Source organism: Phaenicophaeus curvirostris, chromosome 1 (assembly GCF_032191515.1).
Source record: "Phaenicophaeus curvirostris isolate KB17595 chromosome 1, BPBGC_Pcur_1.0, whole genome shotgun sequence".
Taxonomy (NCBI): domain Eukaryota; kingdom Metazoa; phylum Chordata; class Aves; order Cuculiformes; family Cuculidae; genus Phaenicophaeus; species Phaenicophaeus curvirostris.
The window spans coordinates 66,378,206-66,400,083 of NC_091392.1; the positions used below are offsets into that span (position 1 = coordinate 66,378,206).

At 40.2% G+C, this 21,878-nt stretch overlaps 1 protein-coding gene across 23 annotated transcripts in view; it reads left to right on the plus strand.

The window, feature by feature from the left end:
- The window catches only part of CACNA1C (calcium voltage-gated channel subunit alpha1 C), a 480,521-nt gene that overhangs the window by 265,387 nt on the left and 193,256 nt on the right, over window positions 1-21,878 (plus strand). For all 23 annotated transcript variants that reach the window (XM_069861396.1, XM_069861462.1, XM_069861443.1 and 20 more), the window contains exon 4: window positions 16,520-16,659. In XM_069861396.1, coding sequence (XP_069717497.1) covers window positions 16,520-16,659 — 140 coding nt within the window. The remainder of the gene's footprint in view (window positions 1-16,519; window positions 16,660-21,878) is intronic.

Here is a 21,878-nt window from a genome sequence, read left to right on the forward strand (position 1 = left end):
CATGTTCCCAAATGTCCTGCAGAGGAAGATCCATCGAGGAAACAAGAGACAAAAACGAGAGAGGAAACCGAGAAACGTCTACCATAAATATTGCCAGCCCAGATGAGGATCAGCTGGAACAAATAATGACTGAGAATCTTCTCAGAGAGGCGAAAATTCCTCCACTTAACACAACTTCTCCGATGTAATCTTCGAAACCCTGAAACTACACCTTAAGGACAGAAAATCTTAGCCCATTCCCGTGTGATTGCGGTGACATTTCTAAACTGACCAGACCTGGGGAGAAGCCTGAATTCTGTTTCCCTCAAGAGAGCTATTGAGCTCCTTTTCCAAGTAATGACGTATGGAAGCATTCCTTGAAATCTCAAACAGCTAACAGATTTCTTCTGTAGATCTGCTTTAGCTGTATGAGTGTCAAAGACATTTTGAAAGGCTATTTGCTCATGAATTCAGGACTGTCCCATGGTGTCTTTCTGTCCAAAACCAACAGAAAACTGCCTCCCTGATGAGACAAATCTGACATCTTGGCTTGTATCAGAAATGGTGTGACCAGCAGGTCCAGGGAGGTTATTCTCTCTCTGTACTTGGCACCTGCTCCTTGAATACTGTGTTCTGTTCTGGGCCCCTCACCACAAGAAGGATGTTGAGGCTCTGGAGCGAGTCCAGAGAAGAGCAACAAAGCTGGTGAAGGGGCTGGAGAACAGGCCTTATGAGGAACGGCCGAGAGAGCTGGGGTTGTTTAGCCTGGACAAGAGGAGGCTGAGGGGAGACCTCATTGCTCTCTATAACAACCTAAAAGGAGGTTGTAGAGAGGAGGGAGCTGGCCTCTTCTCCCAGGTGACAGGGGACAGGGCAGGAGGGAATGGCCTCAAGCTCTGCCAGGGGAGGTTTAGGCTGGACATTAGGAAAAAATTTTTCACAGAAAGGGTCATTGGGCACTGGAACAGGCTGCCCAGGGAGGTGGTTGATTCACCTTCCCTGGAGGTGTTTAAGGGATGGGTGGACGAGGTGCTGAGGGACATGGTTTAGTGTTTGATAGGAATGGTTGGACTCGATGATCCGGTGGGTCTCTTCCAACCTGGTTATTCTATGATTCTATGACTGAATCTTGTGGCCTGGACAACTATTACAGCCTCAGAAATGCAAAAACTAAGGCGAGATGATGTCTTGGGAGGCCATTGAGTTATTCTGCCCTGTAGGAGGATTTAACCTCTAATAATTTTAAGTCCATAACCCAGGCAGTGTACTGTGGCACAGCCATGTCATCAGTACTGGGCATCTCAAGGAAAGGTTTCCTTATTGGCTTTCTTAAACCTTCTTTTGTGCCAGTGTAAAGCCATTACTTCCTGCCAAGTCCAAGGTCAAGGCAAGTAAATGACTTATTCACCTTATCTCTGTAGCCATGTATAGCTTTGCCTCACTTTCATGCTGAACAGTCTCACAACAGTCTTTCATGTCAGGTCATTTTTCTGAGCCTCAGAAGATCCTTGTTGCTCTCCAGTGGTTCCTCCCCAGTCCATCCATGTATTCCTTTATTCACAGAATTTCAGCAGAACTTTCAGTCCTGCTGTGTACAGCAGAAGGATTTTTTTCCTACATCTTGTGGTTTATACATTTGTTTACACATCTGAGTGTGTTGTTTGCTTTTTCTTTTGTATTGCAATAGCATGACATCAAGTTATACTTGATCTGTGATTGACTTGTAGCCCCTGGAGTCTGTTATGAAGATCTAAAGTTCTAAGGTGATAAGACAAACTTATCCCTGGCAATCTCATCCATGTATTCCATGAATCCTCCTGAGGACTATCACAAATCAAATGAAGCACATAACTGAGGAAAACCAGCACAGATTCACAAAGGGCAAATTGTGCTTTGTGTGACAAAGTCACCCACATGGTTGATGTGGGGCAAGCAGTGGACAGTGTCTACCTGGATTTCTCCAAGGCTTTTCATACAGTCTCCCACAGCTTCCTTTCAGAGAAACTGATGTGTTATGGTCTGGACAAGTGGTCTGTGCACTGGGAGGGAAACTGGCTGACAGGCTGCCCCCAGAGGATGGTGGTAATTAGCTCCTTTTCAAACTGGAAACCAGTCATGTGTGGGGTTCCCCAGCAATGAATATTTGGCCCCGAACTCTTTAATATCTTCATGAATGGTCGATGATGGGATCAAGTTTACCCTGATGAAGTTTGCTGATAATACCAAAATGACTAGAGAAGTGGATACTGAAGTGAGAGACACCCTGCAGGAAGACTTGGATAGGCTGGAAAAGTAGGCTAACAAGAACCTTATGAAGTTCAACAAGGACAAGTATAAGGTCTTGCATGTGGGAGAACATAATCTAGAAGTGTAGCGCAGTCTGGGAGCTACCTGGATGGGGGGAGCAGCTCTGTTGAAAGGGACATGGGGATCCTGGTGTAGAAGCAGCTCAATATGAACGAAGCGTGCTGTTGTGGCAAATAAGCCCGAAGGATGCTGGGTTACATCAATAAGACCATCACTAGCAGAGATAAAGAAGTCATCATCCCAATCAGTGCTTGTCAGACCACACCTGTAATGCTATGTTCAGTTTTGGTCCCCTCTGTACAAAGATGATGTGGACAGGCTAGAGAGGGTCCAGAGAAGGGCCATAAAGATCATCAAAGGACTGAGGAGTCTGCCATATAAGAAAAAGCTGAGAGGAATGGATTTATTCAGCTTTGAGTAAAGAAGGCTTAGATGAGACCGTATCACCGTGTTCAAGTATTTAAAGGGTGGCTACAAAGAAGGAGGAGAATCCATTTTTACAAGGAGTCACATGGAAAAAACAAGGAGTAGTGGGTACAAGTTACTTCTGGGGAGATTCCTACTGGACAAGAGAGAATTTTTTGCAATGAGAACAAACCACCGTTGGAATCTACTTCCCAGGGAATTAGGTGGATTACCTAACACTGAATACTTTTAATATCTGGCTGGTCAAGTTGCTGGGCTATCTTGTCTAGACTGTGCTTTTGCCAAGAAAGGTTGGACCAGATGATCCTTGAGGTCCCTGGTAGTCTATGATTCTACAATTCATCCTTTCAGTCAGCTCTAGAAGACTTGTGGGATAATTTAGACCTCCTGGTTTCACATCTGGGAAGTTATACAAGAGATTTCACTATAATTTCCTTTGCTCCATGTGACAACCTAACTAAACATCATATAATAGTACAATGAATCTAATGGCATCAATTCTTGATTGAACATTTCATGAAGGGAATGACTGTAGGAGGAAAGCTAATTAAAATTAAAGAATTTTTGTTAATTATTTTATTTTACGACCTTTGCTATAGGCCAGTGATTTCATAGTCCTCCTTGCTTGTTTTGTTTCATCTCCTTGTGGAAATAAAGTAGAGTGAGACAGCATAGGAGAGTGAAACAGGATATGCAAGTGACAGCTGTGGCAGGAAGATAAGTTGTGTAGAGTAGCTTGTGGAGTCATGCTCAGGGGCTTGAGACAAGTCCTTGTGACATGCTACCTTACTAATGTTTTTTTACATCTTCATGAATCGTGATGGATCCTTTAAGAAGGGAGTGGTTGTGAGAGAAAAAAAAATTACTTTGGAAAGTTAGAGTTTAGACTGAATGAATAAAAGGGGGATTTCAGCAAACCTTAAAAGCGTTTGAAAAAATTTAATCACAAAGTCCTTTTCTATCTGTAAAATATTCTATGAAAAAAAATAGGTTGCTTTGTTTGATCATGCAGTCTTTCAAGGGGTCAGAATAAACTATAGACTGAGCAAAGCTTATTACCTGTGAAACTCGTTCTCCTCCCACCTTGTGTTACTAACGGTACCACAGATGGTCAAAACTGAATGAAAGAGTAATATCAAACCATTTTTCACTCGTTCTGTGTTTCTTACTTTTTTCACCCTTTTTGCAGTCCAGTAATTTATAGCAGCTTATTCTATTTAAGTATAATTTTTAATCAATTCCAAACATTAACACAACAATGCCTTAGCACAGTTTGTGAACAATTAAAAGAAAACACTAAAATCCCCCAAGTCTGTGCAATTCAAATTAATGCTACTATAGGAGAATATTCCTGGTATTACTGGGCAAAGGCTTATTGTACTTACTCAGGTTTTACTCAGTTCTTACTCATGCAGACCTTCTAGGAGTTAGTGGAAATTATGTCCAAATAAGGACTTAATTTTAAATCTGTTCCATGAGAGATTTTTGAGGTGTTTGAAAAATCCATATTTTTGCCCCCTTTTAAAAAAAAAAAACCACACAAACTTAGGCTAAGCTTATTATGCAATGAATCTTAAAAATTTTACCTGTAATAACATACTATTCATTTAAGGTATTGTTTTTTTCAATATTAAATACATAGTTTGATTTGATGTTTCTGAGTTTAACATGGTAGTCTACAGTTACACACACTGAGCATTGCATGTTTGACTGGGAGGTAACACGATAGGAAAAAAAATTGTCTTACAATGGCATCCAGGAGTTTATCCAGCTCTTGTCACTTTTGCACTGGCAGCAATGAGCTCAAGTTCAATGTGCATGACCTAAAATGTACAAAAATCAGAGTGGGGTAATGGAGGGGTAAAAAGCCAGAAAGTGACTCATGGAATGACACTGTACAGAGTCTTGGAGGCTATGAGGAGTACGTAGTGAGCACAAGAAAACACTTATGCCGCAATAAAGTTCAAGTGCAGGCATTGGCTGCCTTTTATTTCTGTGGTGTGAGCTGGGACTTGGCCAGCAGCAAGGCAAAAGTGATGGGTTTAGTGTTTTGCAGATCAGTCAGAACTAGTCAGAATGAAAAACTGGGAAGACATCCAGTACAGCAGCCTATAACATTAATAGCATTAAAAATAATTTTCAGGCAGATCAATATGAATCCCGTTTGCTTAGAGCCTGAGGGGTGATCGGAGAGAGAGGGACCCTTGGGAACAGAGTAAGTGAAAACACAAAGCATGTAACATCTTATTTTCATCAAGTGAACAGAAAATCTTTGAAATACCAGTCCATTTGGCAAAACGCTTGCCAGCCTCGACCAGCAGCCTGTCTGACGTAGAGGAAATCTGGCTGAGTTCTTAGAGATCATTTCACCGGGAGTAACCTCCCAAGCAATGGGCATCACAAGGATTTGACCGTAATTGATGAAAGGGAATTCTCCTTGCGGGTGGGATTTGTGGTTGTTTTTGAGACAGGCCAGCTGAAACCTATTTTTCTTTTTAGATGGGGATCTTGCATCCTGCGATACTTGCAGGAGACAAAGCCACTCTTTAAGTAGGAAGAATATGCCTTTTAGCAAACTAACCAGAAGATAATAGAGCTGAGTTTAATCAAAGAGCAGTATAGGATATTAATAATGTTCCTGACCTTTTACTGCCCTGGGTCTAATATTTTTCTTAGTTTTTGTTCTAAGTTTCTATACAGGAAAATAAATATTGTCTTAAAAGTTTATCACAGTAAGAGAAGGCATAGGTACACAGGATGCCTCTCCTCTGGCATGAAAATTCATAGCTCACTATAGCTCTTTAAGAAATTTCACTTGCAAAGCGTGGCATAGGTGCAATATTTGTTCCTTATTAATGCCTGAACCTCATTAGAAATCCTTCTTGCTTGTTTTTAATGAATTAAATGCATTAGCACATTTCAGAGCTGTTTCTCTTCTTTCTGTCTTCCCTCCTGCAGATTTATCTGTCAGGCTGGTGGAAATATAGATGTCGTCTGGGAAATTTCAGTGTTTCAAAACATATTTCTGTGAATATTAGAATAAAAGGTGTGAAGTATTCTGTATAGGATATTCCTCCTCTCTACTATCCCTAAAGGAAAATTCTCAGAGTGTTTCATTGCAGAAATAACAGAGAATTATGTGTAAACATTTTTATTGAACAAAAATGTTTTAACATTCCCAGATCCTTGTGTTTGGCTCACTTGAAGCAAATCCAGATATTTTGTTATGACATGACCCTGTTTTACTCTGTACCCATCCAAGTGCTGCTGTGATATTTGTGAGGGTAACCTAGTGTCCTCCAGGCTGAGGTTACACCAACCTGACACCTGGTACCAGCCTAAACTGGGTGGAAGATAGTGGCAAGATTATTAGTTTGCCTTTTTACCTCTGCAATACACACACAAGGATGAAACACATACTTATCTTACGAGAAATGAAAATGCTTTCCCCAGCATTGGGGGTGGGGCAAGAATCCAAATTCCACTTCCCAGCTTCTTTTCCCTGGGCCACTTTCAACATCAGCAGCCACTACAGTGAGGGTCATCAGAGTGGCTGGTGGGAGTCTACCAAGGGACAGAACTGGCAAAGAATATCAGTTGTTTGGGTTTTTCAGTTAGCCTAAATTAGTAAAACCTGCTAAAAACTGAAGCACTTCTTTCTCTTCTTGCCAATAAGAAATGTTGTTGCTCTGCAGAGCTACAGCCTTGTGAGCTTTATCTGTTTAAAATGAAGTCCATTTCTAGTCTCTGGGTACTGCACAGGTCACAGTCATGTTTTTAATTACCAATTAGAGTTCCATTAAGGAAATAAAATGAATTCTATGTGCTGGTTGTCAAAGGCCCTTACAGCTGCTTCATTTCATGTGCCCTGTCCAAGTAGCAAGGAAGCAAACAGAATCTTACTCAGGTGTAGCAAACAAAAACTGAAAACCGTTCCCTCACAAAAAGAATCTGCAAGGACTTTTCATTCTTCATTCCCTTTAGTTGTGTTTTTCCTGTCTGTCATGAGCAGTATGAACAGAATATTAAATATGCCATTAAGATACTCATGGAAAGGAAAGGTCACACACATGTACACGCTCCATCTCTGTCTCTCTCTCTGTGTCTCTCTCATATACATGCATATGGTGTATATTCTGTGTTTGTTATGAATGTGTACTGAGAGTCTCCAACCTTAGAACATTGAACTGTGGGACAAATTTAGTTGCTTAGAAATTTCAAGAGGGAGAGGTTATAAATAGTCATAAATTCAGTTTATTTATAAAGCATGCCCTGTCAGGCGTCACTGCACAAACAATTATAAAAGAATTGTAGTAGATTAAAACCATAAATTAGAGCATCATAAAATGCACAAGAGTGATTGGATTAAAATGCCTTTGACAGAAATGTTTTTAAAGTGGGATTTGATGAGCTCTTCTGGGTGGTCAGTCAGGGAAAAGTCTGTGCTCAGTGGCCTATTAAAACAAAGATTCATGGCAAGATTTTCTGCAGAGGGTGTTTTGTGGCTCCCTAGTTCTTAGCTCGGTAGTTGAGGGTAAATCACAGAGGGTCCAAATTGTGCTGGATGTGGTTATGCTTTCATGAAAAGCCCGTGTTTGCTGACATCTGATCCCATGCTAGCTGGTCAAATACTGCTTTCTTTGGCTGTTCTCATTTTACTCCTGCTAGTGTTCTGCTCTTCTGAAAACATAACCTATGTCAAGGGCTTGCATGAGAGATGCAATGTCATTCTGTCAGTTCAGTATGTGGTGATGCCCCTTCAAATTCGTGTTCCCCCTGCAAGGCAATTTAGGGACGGTTTCTAATTCCTTAATGTTACCTGAGAAGGTATAAAGGAGGTCAAGAGAAATGTGGAGTTCATCCTGGTTTTACCAAGTTATCTATAAGAGAATAATACTTTCCGTGTTAAAAATGATAGCAAAATTCTCCTTGATTTAGACTACATTTTAGTCTAACTTAGCATGTACTAGAATTACCCAAAACCTTGTAGGACCAAGTTATCTTTAAAAGGAGAATAGCCTTCTGAGAGAAAAGATGTTTTGTTAAATTAAGGGTATGGAATGCAACTTCACACGCCATATCCACGAACGGACTGTAAAAACCCTTGCTACCCAGAAAGTCTTGTTATATGCATTTTTCCAGAAGAATTTACCATCCACATGTTGAGCTTTGTTGGGAATTCGGTGCTTCATTTTGGGGCCCAGTTTTCAGTGATCTCTTAGAAATGATGACTGAACGTGAACACAAATGGTCCTTTGTGTGCCTTTCCATATGACAGGAGCCTAGTCTTACAAGGCAGCCAAACCACAGTTGTGATAATTTTGATTCCAAGTGGGTAAAAAAATTGTCAGCTCCTGAAATCATGTGATTGATCTGAAATTAATAAATCTCATGGGGACAGATTTACTGCTTTTCACCAGACACCTGGGATTCACCTTTGTTAAGGTTTTTTCCTAACGCTGAGAAGTTTAGAGACTTGTTCAAAAATAACATGGTGAAAGCACTGATCATGTAATAATGATCAGATTAAAGCAATATAATAAAAATAGCTCTGGACCTGTGACTTCAGGAACCAGCCCATAGATGGTACAAACAATAAATTCTTTAGGACAGTCATTACTGAGTTTAGGTAGGCTATTTCCAAAAGCAAATATGCTCACCTATCCCACTTGGATGATCTACTGTCAAAAGGTCTTTTAGAAACTGTTCTAATGAGTCAATTTTATTTAATTGTATAGGGTTTTTTTTAGAATTCCCCCTAAAGTGAGATATCTGTTTATTGTTCTGCCTTGCAACAAAATGTTCCATGTTTAATACAGTTTTGAGCATAGAAGGGTTACATTAGGCTAGAGGGAATTGATTTTTAATATTGGTTATAATAAAAAATACGTAATAAAATGGAGCACTAAAATATTTTATGGCTGATAGATAGACTTGTATATCTCTCTGTATATATGACTGAATTCAAACACCTGAGTAAGGTGAACAGCCAGTTTCTAACTAACTTGAGTCATTATTGTGAGGTAAGTGAGACACAGCATGCCTTGTGATGATCTATTACATATTGCTGCCATACTGGGGCTGCTCTCATTTAAATAGATGCTTCTGGTACCCTGACTTTAATCAGCGGTTGGGAGATGGACAATTGACTGTGGTGTTTTAAATGACTGTGTTAACCTTGGGAGAAGACACTGGACTGCCTCCCTGCCCTTGAAATTGCATGAAGGAAACTAGCAAGAAGCTTTCTTCTAGGGGTGAATTTCATTCATAGGCATGGTAACAACACAACACCTAGCAAGTTGTTAATTTCTATCCAGAGACCCTAAATGAGACTCTCACAGTCATAAACCTTATACTGCCCTCCCTAATGCTGCTTTCTCTTACAAGGGTAATCTCTTATTGGTCTGATCTGAATATAAAGTGACAGTTCATTTCTATTTAATCAGAGTAGTGGACCAAAACAAAAGAAACTAGAATACAAAATTCTTTGCGTCTTCAGATCTGTTCAGGTTTGACTGTTTGTACATGGTCTGTTTGGATGACTTCAATTCTTGATGATACCAAAGTAAAAATGAGCCCACAAAGAACATATTCTCTGGATTTAATTCATATATAGGCAGGATCCTATTGTTCTATTTTAGTACTAGAAAGAGGAAATCTTGAGCAACAACACCCAAGAGATTTCTTCTACTGCTGTCCAAAGGCTGTAAGGAAAAATCTTATATAGGGCAGACATTATCTAATCAGCACCAGACTCCAAATTTTAAGTCCAAATGGATGCATAACCCTTTATATGAATCTAGAAAGGCAAATGACTGACCATCTCTATTGTGGACAATAAGCCATTCCTCTGGGAAACACTGAAGTGCAATTGGAAAGAAATAGCTGATTTGTTAGCTTATTCTGAGGACTAGAGCTGCATTTAGAATGATAAAATATGCAACAGAATTGCAGAAAAAAATATAGGTTGAAAGGGACTTCTATGGATTGTCTAGTCCAAATTCCAGCTTGGTGCAGGGCTGCCTTCAAAACTGAATCAAGTTACTCAGAATCTTCTCTAGAATAAAGCTTTCAAAATCTTACTCCTGTCATATTGAGGTCCAAACAGTATCAGCATGTCAACCTCATCTGGAACGTAGGTTTCCCAATAATTACATTGTATAGCTGGAGCTTGTTTTTCTACCTAATGTTAGTAAAAAATGTAGGTGAAATTGTAGTGAATCAGAATAGTAATGGAATTCATCATCTGTAGTTTTGTTTTGAGTGAGTAAGGAACATACAGCTTGCTGAAAGGGAAGGCATGTTTGTACGAATTACCTAGCACAGAGAATTGACTCCCTTGTACCTTGGCTTTGTATTACAATTGCACTCTGACAGAGAGTGTAATTCCACTGAACCCATAAATAAACTCAACTTGATCCTTGCCAAAGTGCTATAAGAAAAATAAGGAGCTTAGAGCAGATCCTGCAACAGCACTATGCATGAAGTATTTGTTGTTTTGCCAAGGAACTCTTGAATATCAGGCATGTGTATCAGGTCTGTAATCATTCAAAACTATGAATCTCTCTTCTCCTTCTCTTCTCTTCTCTTCTCTTCTCTTCTCTTCTCTTCTCTTCTCTTCTCTTCTCTTCTCTTCTCTTCTCTTCTCTTCTCTTCTCTTTCTCTTCTCTTTCTCTTCTCTTTCTCTTCTCTTTCTCTTCTCTTCTCTTCTCTTCTCTTCTCTTCTCTTCTCTTCTCTTCTCTTCTCTTCTCTTCTCTTCTCTTCTCTTCTCTTCTCTTCTGCTGGCTTGTGCTATGTTCCTGTTTTGTAATTGCTGATTTCATATTAATGAGAAGTCTGCTTTTGTGTAGATTATTCTTGTAGTGCTGGATGCTTTTAAAGTAGTTGCATACAATAGTATCTCCCATTTGTAGCTGTTAGTTAAAAGGTGGTGTTTCTGTAGCACTTGACATGGATTTAACTTTGCTTATTGTAAAGCCTAATGTTACATAGGCACTGCCTTTGGTTGGAGTGGAGAGAAGGTAATGCTAGCCATATTTGGAAATACAACCTTTCAGAAGATGTTCTAACTTCTGTTTACCAGTGTGTTGTGTTATGTTTAGTTGAATGTTAGTCACTCACTTCCTTCTCTGGGCTTATTTCATCTTTGTCAGGTAAAATCACATTGTGTTCTTTTGCTTGATTTTTTGAAATATTCTTTTGGGGGAACAGATAGAAGAAAGAAAACACTGGTTTAGGACTAGCAGTAACCATAAAAGGAGTTATGTTCAGGAGTGTGATATCTTATTATCCTTTTCTTTGTATCAAATAAACAGGTGTGACCACTTGTTTCCGCAATGACAGTGATTTTAAGGAGAAAAAAAAGGATCCAAACATATTCTCTACTTAAAGTTTTATCCCCTCATGTGCTCGTGTAGTATTTTCATGCATGCTTGGTTGAAAATGTCTGTTGAGTAACTGGATACGTTCAGAAGTAACTCCATGTCAACAAACATGTCTTAACATCTGCTGTATTGAATTGATCCTTTAAGTGCACGCATGTGGCTCTTCCTTGCTGAAGGTCAAAGTTATTAGTGCTTACAGTAGCCTTCAGGTCAGCATATTCACACAGTGAGGATATCCATATCTCGGATGTGATGATAACTTGTAATCTGAAAACACGGAACCTTTTTTCATAAAGTCTCTGGGCTGCCTTTCCCAGCACTGCAGTTCAGTCTCCTTACTGCCCATCAGAAAAGATTGTTTTCCCTACTAGGAAAAAGTCTGAGTGCTTCCATTCTGACTTCTATCTTTCATAGCCTATTTATGTAATCAATGCCAAAACATCCTATATGACAGAGGCCCTTAAAATACTGCTGTTTTCCTTGGACTACTGAGTATTTTCATAACTGCATAAACATATTCTCTTATGTTTAAAGAAGCACTAGGGAATAATAATGCAGACACTGACGTAACTTGGTCTAAGGTCAAACAGACAGCTTCATAAAGGTTCTAGCTGTGCCAGCCTTGCTGCACATTACTTCAAATATAGAAGGTCTAGTTTTTGAAACATGGTTTGTAACACGATGAGGAGAGTGCAAGCAGAGAGAGACAGCAAAGTTCAAGAAAACCTGTACCGACTGAATTTTACCATGTAAACTCTGTGGACTGAGATGTATGAGATGTGTAGATCTGACTGTGATTTGAGCCTTGCAAAGAAAATGTTATAACCTAGTAGTTATGCCAGGTGGATGGAGTTTGGAGAGCTTGGATCAATATAGAGCGAATCATTGAGGACGTTTTCTCAGAAACAGCACTGGTCTACTCACTCCTGATGGGAGAAAAGCCTTATGATACCCTATAGTAAGTAATTTGCTTAGATTTCATGTTTTCAGACTCATTTATGAACCTACAATGTCATTAGGTACAGTTTAAAAATTATAAACAAAGGCAAACTTATGACGTCTTCAGAAGGCGCATGGGATTAGAGGGGCTTCATACTTAATACAGTAATCCTCTTTTGGCAATATCTCTTAGAGCCTTAGAAGTAAGTTAACGTTTGTTTCTTTGTTAAGAGTAAGATGATGTACAATTTTTTGCCTGGCAGTGTTAGTGCTGGCTAATCCATCAGCTAGGGTAGCTGATACTTCTGTCCTCTGTCTATAAAAATAAAACAACCTCCCAAAAACAGTGGTAAAGCCAGCCCCAGAATGTCTGTGTATGATCCAGAGACTGGCCAGTTTTCTGAAACTTTTGTCCTTCCTCTTCTTCCTCTGATTTTCCCTCTGGTTTTCAAAACATTTTTATCACTATTGCCCAAGCAGGAAGCTCCTGATTTTTAATTCTTTAACCTGCAATATGTTTCGTGTTCCTCAGTCACATCAGTATGGTTCCAGTTTCTAAGTCACAAATGAAAAAATACCCTTCCCTCTTTCTTACAGCTCTAAAATAAGTTCCTGCTCTTTGGATGCTGTGGTTTGGATTTGTGTTTTAAGAGGCAATACTGTTGTTGTGTCCTTTCCCTCTCAGAAAGGTAGTGGGGCAGCTCCCTTGCTGTCAGCAGGGAACTCTCTCAAAGAGAAATGCTAATATTTGTCTGGCTTGATTTTAAAATGGCACCAAATGGGGTTCTCAGAATAGTGGAGGTTATAGATGCTTTTCAGTGCTATGTCCTTTGGGAGCTTGAAACACCAGGCCCCAGTCTGCCTAACCTGTGAAAGCAAAGCTTCAAATGAACCAGCAGAAGTGTAGATGCCAATTTAGCAGGGGCAAATTAATAGTTCTTTGGCTGCCAAGGGCAACAGATCCTCCTTTTATTTCTGATCTGAAGGGAAGGGTGGTTGAGTCACGTCTGTGAGTTCACCAGGCAGGGTGGCATCAGAACTGGCACCACAGCCCAAGTTCCTGAGAGCCCAGTTATGCTATGTCATTACTGAGTTATGCTGTGTTCATAAAGGTTCTTGAGTTTTATGATATAAGGCGGAAAGGGAACACAAATTAATTAGTAGGCTTTTCAAATTCTTCTTGAGTCTAAGCAGGAGTAGCTTCCTGAAACGATCTTGGAGTAGCTGCACTGTTTAATCTCTGCGGTATTTTTCCTTCAGTTTTAGATCCTGAAATCATTAATTTAAGTGCAGAGGATCATAAAATCTCTCTCCTCTGCTCAGCATTCTGTATCTTATGTTCATTTCAAAGGCCTTTATGGAGTTTCATTTTTTATGGATCTTTCCACCTTAACCAGAGCATTTTAAGGAATTTATTCAGCTTGTAGTTGTGTATGTATATATTCATAGATCTATGTATAGGTATATATACACATGTTGTGTGTAATATTTTGGCATATGATTACCTCAATATCATGGTTCGACAAACAGTATTATTACAATAACAGAAGAGGAGTCTGTAATCCTGTAGGCATCTTTAGAGGCAAAAAGGTGTGAGGCTCCTAAACCTGACCAAATGGAACCTGTTTGTTGTAGAAATACTGGCTGCTCTGTGCAGTAATAAATATAAAAAGAAAACAAGGTTGTTCCAGAACTTTCACAAGTATTTGCTTCTTTGGACTTTTGATTATATTATTGCAGATATTTCAGTGAAATTCATGGAGTGGAAAGGCTTTCCTGGCTGGGCAGGCCTTCAGAGCACAGCACTGCAGCTACAGAAGAAGGAGGAAGCCAGACAGAGCTGGCAGCAGCCTTTGTCCCACGGTGCCCAGAGGTCAAGGACAGTGTTTGCTGTTAAATTACTGGGCTTGGGGGCAGCTTTAGGCCTTCTTCAATTTATCTGCCAGTCTGCTACAAATTGGACCTGGCGTTATTACACGAGAGGTTAGGCTTCTCAGCATCTCCTTGGTGTCAGTCTCAGCTGCGACTGCCAGAAGTTTTGGGGAAGTCTGTTTTTTAAGGCAAACAGCATTTCTCCATGAAGCCATATATCTGATTACAGAGTAGGATTCTGCAAAAATTGAGCACACAGGACTACCTCAAAGGCAGTCTGAATGAAAGAGTGGTCTTGGACCTACTGTGGCCCTTTTTGGGAGGGGAAAGAGGGCTTGCGTACTGCTGTGGAAAGCCCTTGGCTGAAACGGGTGGAGACCTATTAATGGACTGGCTTGCAGCAAGAGAAAATTTTGTTTCTGTCCTACATGGTGTTCGTTCATCCCTAGTGGGGCCATGTCCATCCTAGGCACATCACTCTCTACTCCCACCCGTAGTTCAAGGCAGGCTCTTCCCCCACAGAGCCCATTTCTGTCTTCCTCCAGGCTCTGCACGGTCTTTAACTGGTCCTTTCAGAGGCAGAGCATCTCTTCCCAGACAGAGCTGCCATGGGCTATCTGCCTGTTGTGTGGGTTAGCGTCTGGCCTCATGCCACGCTGATAGAAGCATGTGGCAGCACAAAGGTGCAAAGCAATCAGGAAGATCCTGTGTGAAGACCTCCCATTGCACAATGATTTTGTTGTGGGTTTTTTTAAGAAGTTTCATGACAGCTTGTCTTATTTTAAAAAAGCGTGCATACAGCTTTATCATTTGGGTCTGTTTTATTACGATTTGTACACCAATTTATACCCATTCAGTTGTCCATGGCAGTGGAGGTAGAAAGGGCTGCCAGGTTATTCCCTTATACGAGTGTGCAAGCCATCATGGAATTCTTTTCTATGGCCAAGCCTATGTCTGACTTCTGGTTGTTAGCACTTAGGTGCCAGTTCCTGTGCTAAATAAAATAAAACACTTACTATTTGTAGAGCTGAGAACATAGTAGTTGCCAATCTTATATGCTGTTTTTTCCTTCTCTGAGTTCAAGGAGAGTAAAATCCTTAGTGCACTGACCCATCTTCATCTGGGATGACAATGGCCAAATTCTGTGCTGTGAGAACATTCAAAGTATTTATGACGGGATCAGATAACTACAGAATTATACTTCTTTTTAGGTGTTCCCCATACTAAGCACTGGGGAATAATACTGCAGGCATTGTGAAAGCATTGCCTGTGTGAAAACCCCAGTATTTTAAACTGCAAACATGTGTCTGCTGCTGTCAGATGGAATTTCTCAGTTGTGTAAAATAACGTTAATGTAAACATGCAGATGAACTGGAAATCACCCTTTTGAGTTCAACAAGATTGCTAGTGAGCTATTAATTACCTGGAGCTAAATGCAGGAGGCTCAAATAGGCAGCTGTGTTAAACGATAGAATGATTTTCTGTAATCCTGCTCGTTTTCTATCATATGAAAGTGTTACATGTCCATTCAGCTGGACAGAAGAACAGGGCAATTGCTGTTTGGAGCTGAAAAGAAAAAGATAGTGACCTTCCTGATTGTCTTGCTGGGTAGGACCACAAATGCCTTGGATGTTTTAATTTGTATTTATCTCAGATTTTTATTTCTTTAATGTGAACTTTTAATAACTTTTTAATTTAACTTTGTAAGAACCTAGTCTACTTTTGCTGCTCTCTCTTCTTCAGGTACCTATTTCACACTCAGCTTGCCATGCCACACTTTCGTAGTGATTACCTAATGCTGCAGTTTCCCTCCTACCTAGGTCCTCACTGTTTCTGCAGCACTGATATTCTTGTTCCACACTGGAGCTAAAACCCCAGAGATGAGAGATAGTGACCCTGTGTGCTGACTCCAAAAGCCTTCTTGCTGGTCCTGAATCAGACTGTACTGTCACTGGAAGTGACTTTGTTTGGATATGCTTAATTGCAGCCTGCATTTTACAGGGACACGCACATTTCTGATGGAATGATTAAAAGCCTGTAGCATTAGTCAGCCTGATGTGCAAAGCATTTATCACCGATAGTCAGCCTACCTATTCCCCAGCAACAGAAAAGGGAATCCCAAAGAAGGCATAGTTTGACACATGCATCTGTCCCGGGTGGGCTCCTCTATTTCTCCCCATCTCTCTCCACAATATTGCATCCAGTAATGTTTCCTCTCCATAGCAGAAAAGGACTGGATGAAGTTTATTCTGATGACTGACGATATTTGGCAATGTGCTCTGTAGACAGCTGGGTGCTAGAACATGCGTCTTGATACTATCCCCTCCTGCTTTGCACAGGCCTGTGCAGTGGTCCATGCCTGCCAAGCCAAGGGCAGCAAATGTCAGAATTTAACCAAAATTTACTGCCACTGTCCTGCCAGACTGGCAGCAGACTATGGAAGAGTGAAGAGAAAAGCCCTCTGACAAGCCATGTGTGTCAGATGTACCTAAGTGGTGAGTCAGTGAGTTGGAGGCCACATGGGTGGACTGTAACAGAGAAAAAAATGTCTTTATCCATGTTTTGTCAGCCACGCTAACCATTCTCTCTCTTGTTCTTTTTTCTTCCCCAGGAACGAGTGGAATATCTCTTTCTCATAATTTTTACAGTGGAAGCATTTTTAAAAGTAATAGCATATGGACTTCTCTTTCACCCCAACGCTTACCTCCGCAATGGCTGGAATTTATTAGATTTTATAATTGTGGTAGTAGGGTGAGTACCAACATTTTGTCTATAAATGCACTGCTTGTGTGGGGACACTGGCAACCTTTGGGAGCATAAAGGTGTGTGAGTGCTTGATACTTTACATATGGGTGATGTTAGAGGTTGCTGTCCATCATGTTCCTTCTACAACTAACATTTTTCCTTCCTGTGTTAGTCCCTCTACTCCCCGTGTTTTACTGTGTAACCCAAAAATATAATTAACTTGCTGGTCTTCTGTAAGTATAATTTTATTCATGCTGGTTTTGGTGTGTAGCAGTAATTTACTTTTAGGTAAATGTTAAGGATAAATAGTCATTTGATATACATTTTCTACCTGGTATTCTTTGCTGCTTAGCCTTTTCCAAGGTTCTTAATGGTTTGCAAGACATGGAAATTAAACTGCTCTTTGGGAACAGGGATGAAAAGAGGAAGCACTGCAAGGCTGTTTGACAAAGTCAAATGCCTGAATATGCTTACCTGGAAGAAAATCCCTTTGTAAATCTTCATGAATATTAAAAAAGAATACCTACGTGAGATCCTTTAACAAAGATTGGAGTTGGATGACAAATTCTGCCATCTTGTGAACTTTTACTGATGTTTATCATTCACAAAGATGGATGGAAAATTTAAATCTCAGGTTTTCATACTTACAAAGAAAAATAAGCTCTTCAGTTCGACTTTTGTTTTTCTGCTGGTGATTTCAACACTTTTGATTTTAACCTTTTTAATGGTTTTAACCTTTTTAAAGACTAATTTTACTATTGTGTATCAAATTAATGCTTTGAGCTGCAATCTTTCTAATCCCCTTATTCCTCTGTGTCCTTCAAGCTTGGTTAATATCTTTGAACAAAAGCAAAATAAACTGCCTTCTGCTTGTTCTACCTAAGGATAAGAGATAAACAGGGGGGTTGGATTGTGGTTGTTGAAGGGGAGAGGTGAAGAATAAACTACCCCTGAGCACAAAGAGAGCAAGTGTTTCTTCTCCTGAGTAATTTGTCCCATCCTCCCACCACTCCATTGTTAAAGAGTTTCATCATCCACAGAACTTGCAGTGTTTTCACCTCTTTACCAAGGAAACCCTGAATTAGCTCCTAGGGAAAACATCAAAGGGGATACACTCAGTCATCAAAACCACCTCCTAATTTCTGACCTAAATCACAGTTCGTCTAACTTCTTGGCCATTTTTTTGTGGTAGTCCCAAAAAATTACATTAGCAGACTACTGTGTGCTACCCCGTCTCTCCCACTTTCCATCATCATGGGGAAAAGTGGGTGGAAGGAGAATTCCCAGTGAGGGGGAGGGAGGATAAGCTGGAACCTATTCGTAGTCCCAAGACCTCTCTGCCTCCATGTGAGCATAATGCTTCTGTATATAGTAGTGCCCAATTGTCTTTGTCCTTCATTCCTACCCACAGCAAATCAGTAAGTGGAAACTGGCAAATCCCCAACCCCTCCCCTGGGATTGATGTCCAGTTCTGTAACTGGTTCTGCTTTTTATTCCCCTCAGATATTTCATCTACTTGGGAATAGCTGCTTAAGTTGAAGAATGACTGGAGAACAAAAGTCCTGTGAAAGTGATTATTCCGTTTTCATTTTTATGAGAGGCTTTCAAAAAGAAAGACATGTTACTTCCTCTTCTTCCACTGGAATGTGAAAGAGCAAGGTTCCAGAAATAACAGGGCAGTGTTATATCTAGTTTAAGCACGGTACTTTCCAATTTTCCTACTAAGGCAGTTAATCAGCAAGATGATATTCACACTGAGATTGATTCCGTTGCCAATAACAGAAGATGCAGCTCTCAGCTCTTCTGTCTGCCTCCAGCAGCTCTCAGTCACTAGATGGGGAACAAGAAATGTAACTGAAGAGGGATAATATGAGTACAGTAAACGTGACCAAGACCCCAAGGTCTCTGTTAAATAGTAATCTCAAGTGACAGATTCCACGTCAAGGCCAGATGTGTTCCTTTGATGTTTATCTGTTTAAACTCACTCATACAGTGCCACAGCCTAGGCTGGTGAACTGCTTTTTCTCTCCACAACCACTCTGCTCCATTATTGCTTTGAAGAAATATGTCTCTGTGGGGTTATCAGTCAGAGGCCTTGTGGATAAGGACAATATTAGTTAAGATTAGAGATCACACTCCTAATCTGCCTAATGAGGCACAACCCACAAACACTAGCAATTAGTCAAATTGTTTCCTGCTTCCTTCAGTTTTACTGTTCCTCTTTTGGAAAACACAAAAACTTTCAGATATAGCAGTGATGTCCTTTAATATTAGACTGTTGGAGGAAATTTCTCTTGGGAGAAGACTAAGTTGACAATATTGTGCTAGAAGAATATTTGTCTTTTCTGGCACTCCTGTGGTTTGTCTGCCAAGCACAGTCACTCTCCAAGGACCCATAGCTTCTGCCAGAAAAAAGGTGTCATAATTTGAAAGACAGTCAGACTTGAGAAGGTAAGCAGTGAAGGAGGTATTTGAAAAGGACCTGGAATTCAGAGCAGACTGGAAAATGTGGTCACAGTCTATGTCTTTTTGAAGACCTGTGGGGAGTTTCTGAAGGGCAGACCCAAACACTTTCACACTCACAAATCGCAGGTAAACTGTAAAACAGTGTGAAAAAAATGATTGTACTTTGCTATTTCTTTATACCTATGAGGATTCAGCTGTGGTTTTCTGCTGATTTTTGGCCTTAGAAATATCAAACCTTCTGTTTTCTCTTCATGTTCTGGAGGCCTTTGACAAGTTCTTTTTTTATGCTATAAAAATCAGTGTGCCCTCCCCACAGAGGAAGAGATGAAAAGCTGTAGAGCAGGTTGTAACCCTATCATGTTGCTGTTGGGGTCATCTAGCAAAGCAAAAACCTTTTTGATGTTTCAGATGTTAAAAAGGAGACAGAAAAATATAAGAAAAACAGTGAGGTTAGCTTAATACCCCAGAAATAACTGTAAGAAGGAAAGTGGAGTATGTCTATACATACATGTTTGTGATAGAAATTTATTTTCTGCTTTATTGTTCTTGTCTCTCAAATGGATTTAGTCTAGGTGTAATCATGTTGCGAGTGAAATTCAGAAATAAAGGCGCTGTTAACTGCACTTCATCAGTGGAAAGTACAAAAGCACTACCTGGAAATGGGGCGTGAAGGTAGTCACCTGGAAAGAAATAAGAGTGAAGACTGAAAGCCTTATTTCTGTGTTCTTTTTTTTTTTTGGTGAGATTTTCAGTGGCCACTAGAGATTAGCTCTCTTGCATTTTTATACCATCCAAACTTTGATTTCTCTGTCATTGCTCGCACCGTGCCTGGAGCATGCATTTCAGCTGACTTGCCTACTGAGAAGAGAAGGAAAGAATCTCACCTTGCTCTACCATACCTACTGTAAACTATTCCCAGAAGTTTTCTTCAAAGAGCAGATTTTCCCATGTAAATAAGGGATAGAAGGACTCTGGCCTCATGTTTTTCTATCAGTAGCTTAATATCCATCCAGCTCTTTTAGGATTGGAAAACAATTAGCTAAAATCTAGGAAAAAATCTCTAGAGCTCATAGAAACTACAAACTGTACATGGATTTGGGTTTTTTTTCCTAACAGAGGATATTGGTGCTATTTCTGAACAGGCTTTTTTTTAAAAAAAAAAAAAAAAATCCAAGCCCCCTATCCTCCCTGAGGTCATAATAAGTTACAGCCAAAAAAGCATATGGTAGTTGTAGCCTCTGAGTCATAGATGTCTGCCCATGCCCTAATTTGGGAGGCAATAGGGATCATGAAGTAGGATTGATAAGAAGTATTATAAATGTGCAGAGTGGAGTAGAGATTTAGGCCACATTGAGCACAATCTGGGCCCCAATAGAAAAGGAAAAAATATCAAAATAAATGAGAGAAATAAAAAGTTATATTGCATTAGTAAAAAGCAGGATTACTACAGGAGGAGATATTAAGCATGGAGTAAAAGTGTTAAAGCAAGATTAGCAGGAGTAATGCAATTCAAGTTTAAATGTAGGTTTTTAAATGAAGAGCAGCAGAAATTACTGCAAATTATTCCTGAAGTAGAGTAGACAGATATGACTGTGGATACCTCAAGACAGCATGTTTAGCATATTGACACTGGAGCCTGCAAAGAGGCTTAGCTGCAGTGAAGCTGCACTGGTCTGGGAAGCAAGGTTCTAGCTCTAGTGGAGTGAGCCGCCCTGCTGGTTATGTTTCTGCTCCTCCTGAATTAGTTTAGGACGTGTATACCTTTTCTTAGTATGTAGAGTTTTAGTGCAGCCCAAAATTTGTTCATTGCATGACTGGCAGGAGAAATACCCCTGGTGCCAGCTGCCAAGAGCTGCTGTTTGTTAAAGCATGGGGACAGTGGTAATGGGGACTAGAAGAATGGACCGTCAGTTTTGCACAATTGCTGACTCATAGTTCCTTGAGATTTTTTTTTTTGTCTCCAGCATTGCAAGACAGCTGAATAACAGCATAAGAAATCTTCTGCAGTGAATCCTTTCTCTTCCAGAGGATCCCAGGAGACTGTGACTGTTGTATAGATATGTCACTCATCATCTGCTATGGGAATTCTGTTGACTAGGAAGACAGAAACATTTGATAAGGAATGGAACACATTTCTAGAGCTTAATCACTAGCTTACTGAATATACATTAGGCCAAATCTGACCTACGGTGTTACTATTATGAGGACCAGCAGAAAATTGTAACTGTATAATTTGTGTACACAGCTCAAAAAATACATGCATTACTGTAATTCATGTTCTTTGCATCAGCTCTTGTTTATTTCTCTCTGTGATATCTGTAGTCAATGCAGTGTTTCTCATAGGCTCATTTTTGTCTTCTCTGCATTCTGCTTCTCAGCCTGCAACACCTACAAACTCAGCATCCAACCTCCCCACACACAGTGTTTCCCACGCTTGTTACCTAGTTGTTAAATCTTTCTGCAGTGCTTGAAGCTGAGGCTTTGAATAGATCCAGTTAAAAGTTCCTTGGTCACAGTTGACAAGTTTTATAAGACACTCTATGTGACTTTTTTTCTTAAGTGCTTAAGAAACTAATTTCATATTTACACTACCCTAATCCACATTTTTATGTGGATTTAGCACTAGGGAAATGTGTTGTCTTAGATGCTTCAGTAGATGAGTCCTGGAACCGGCTGCCCAGCGAGGTGGTTGAGTCACCTTCCCTGGAGGTGTTTAAGGCACGGGTGGACGAGGTGCTAAGGGGCATGGTTTAGTGTTT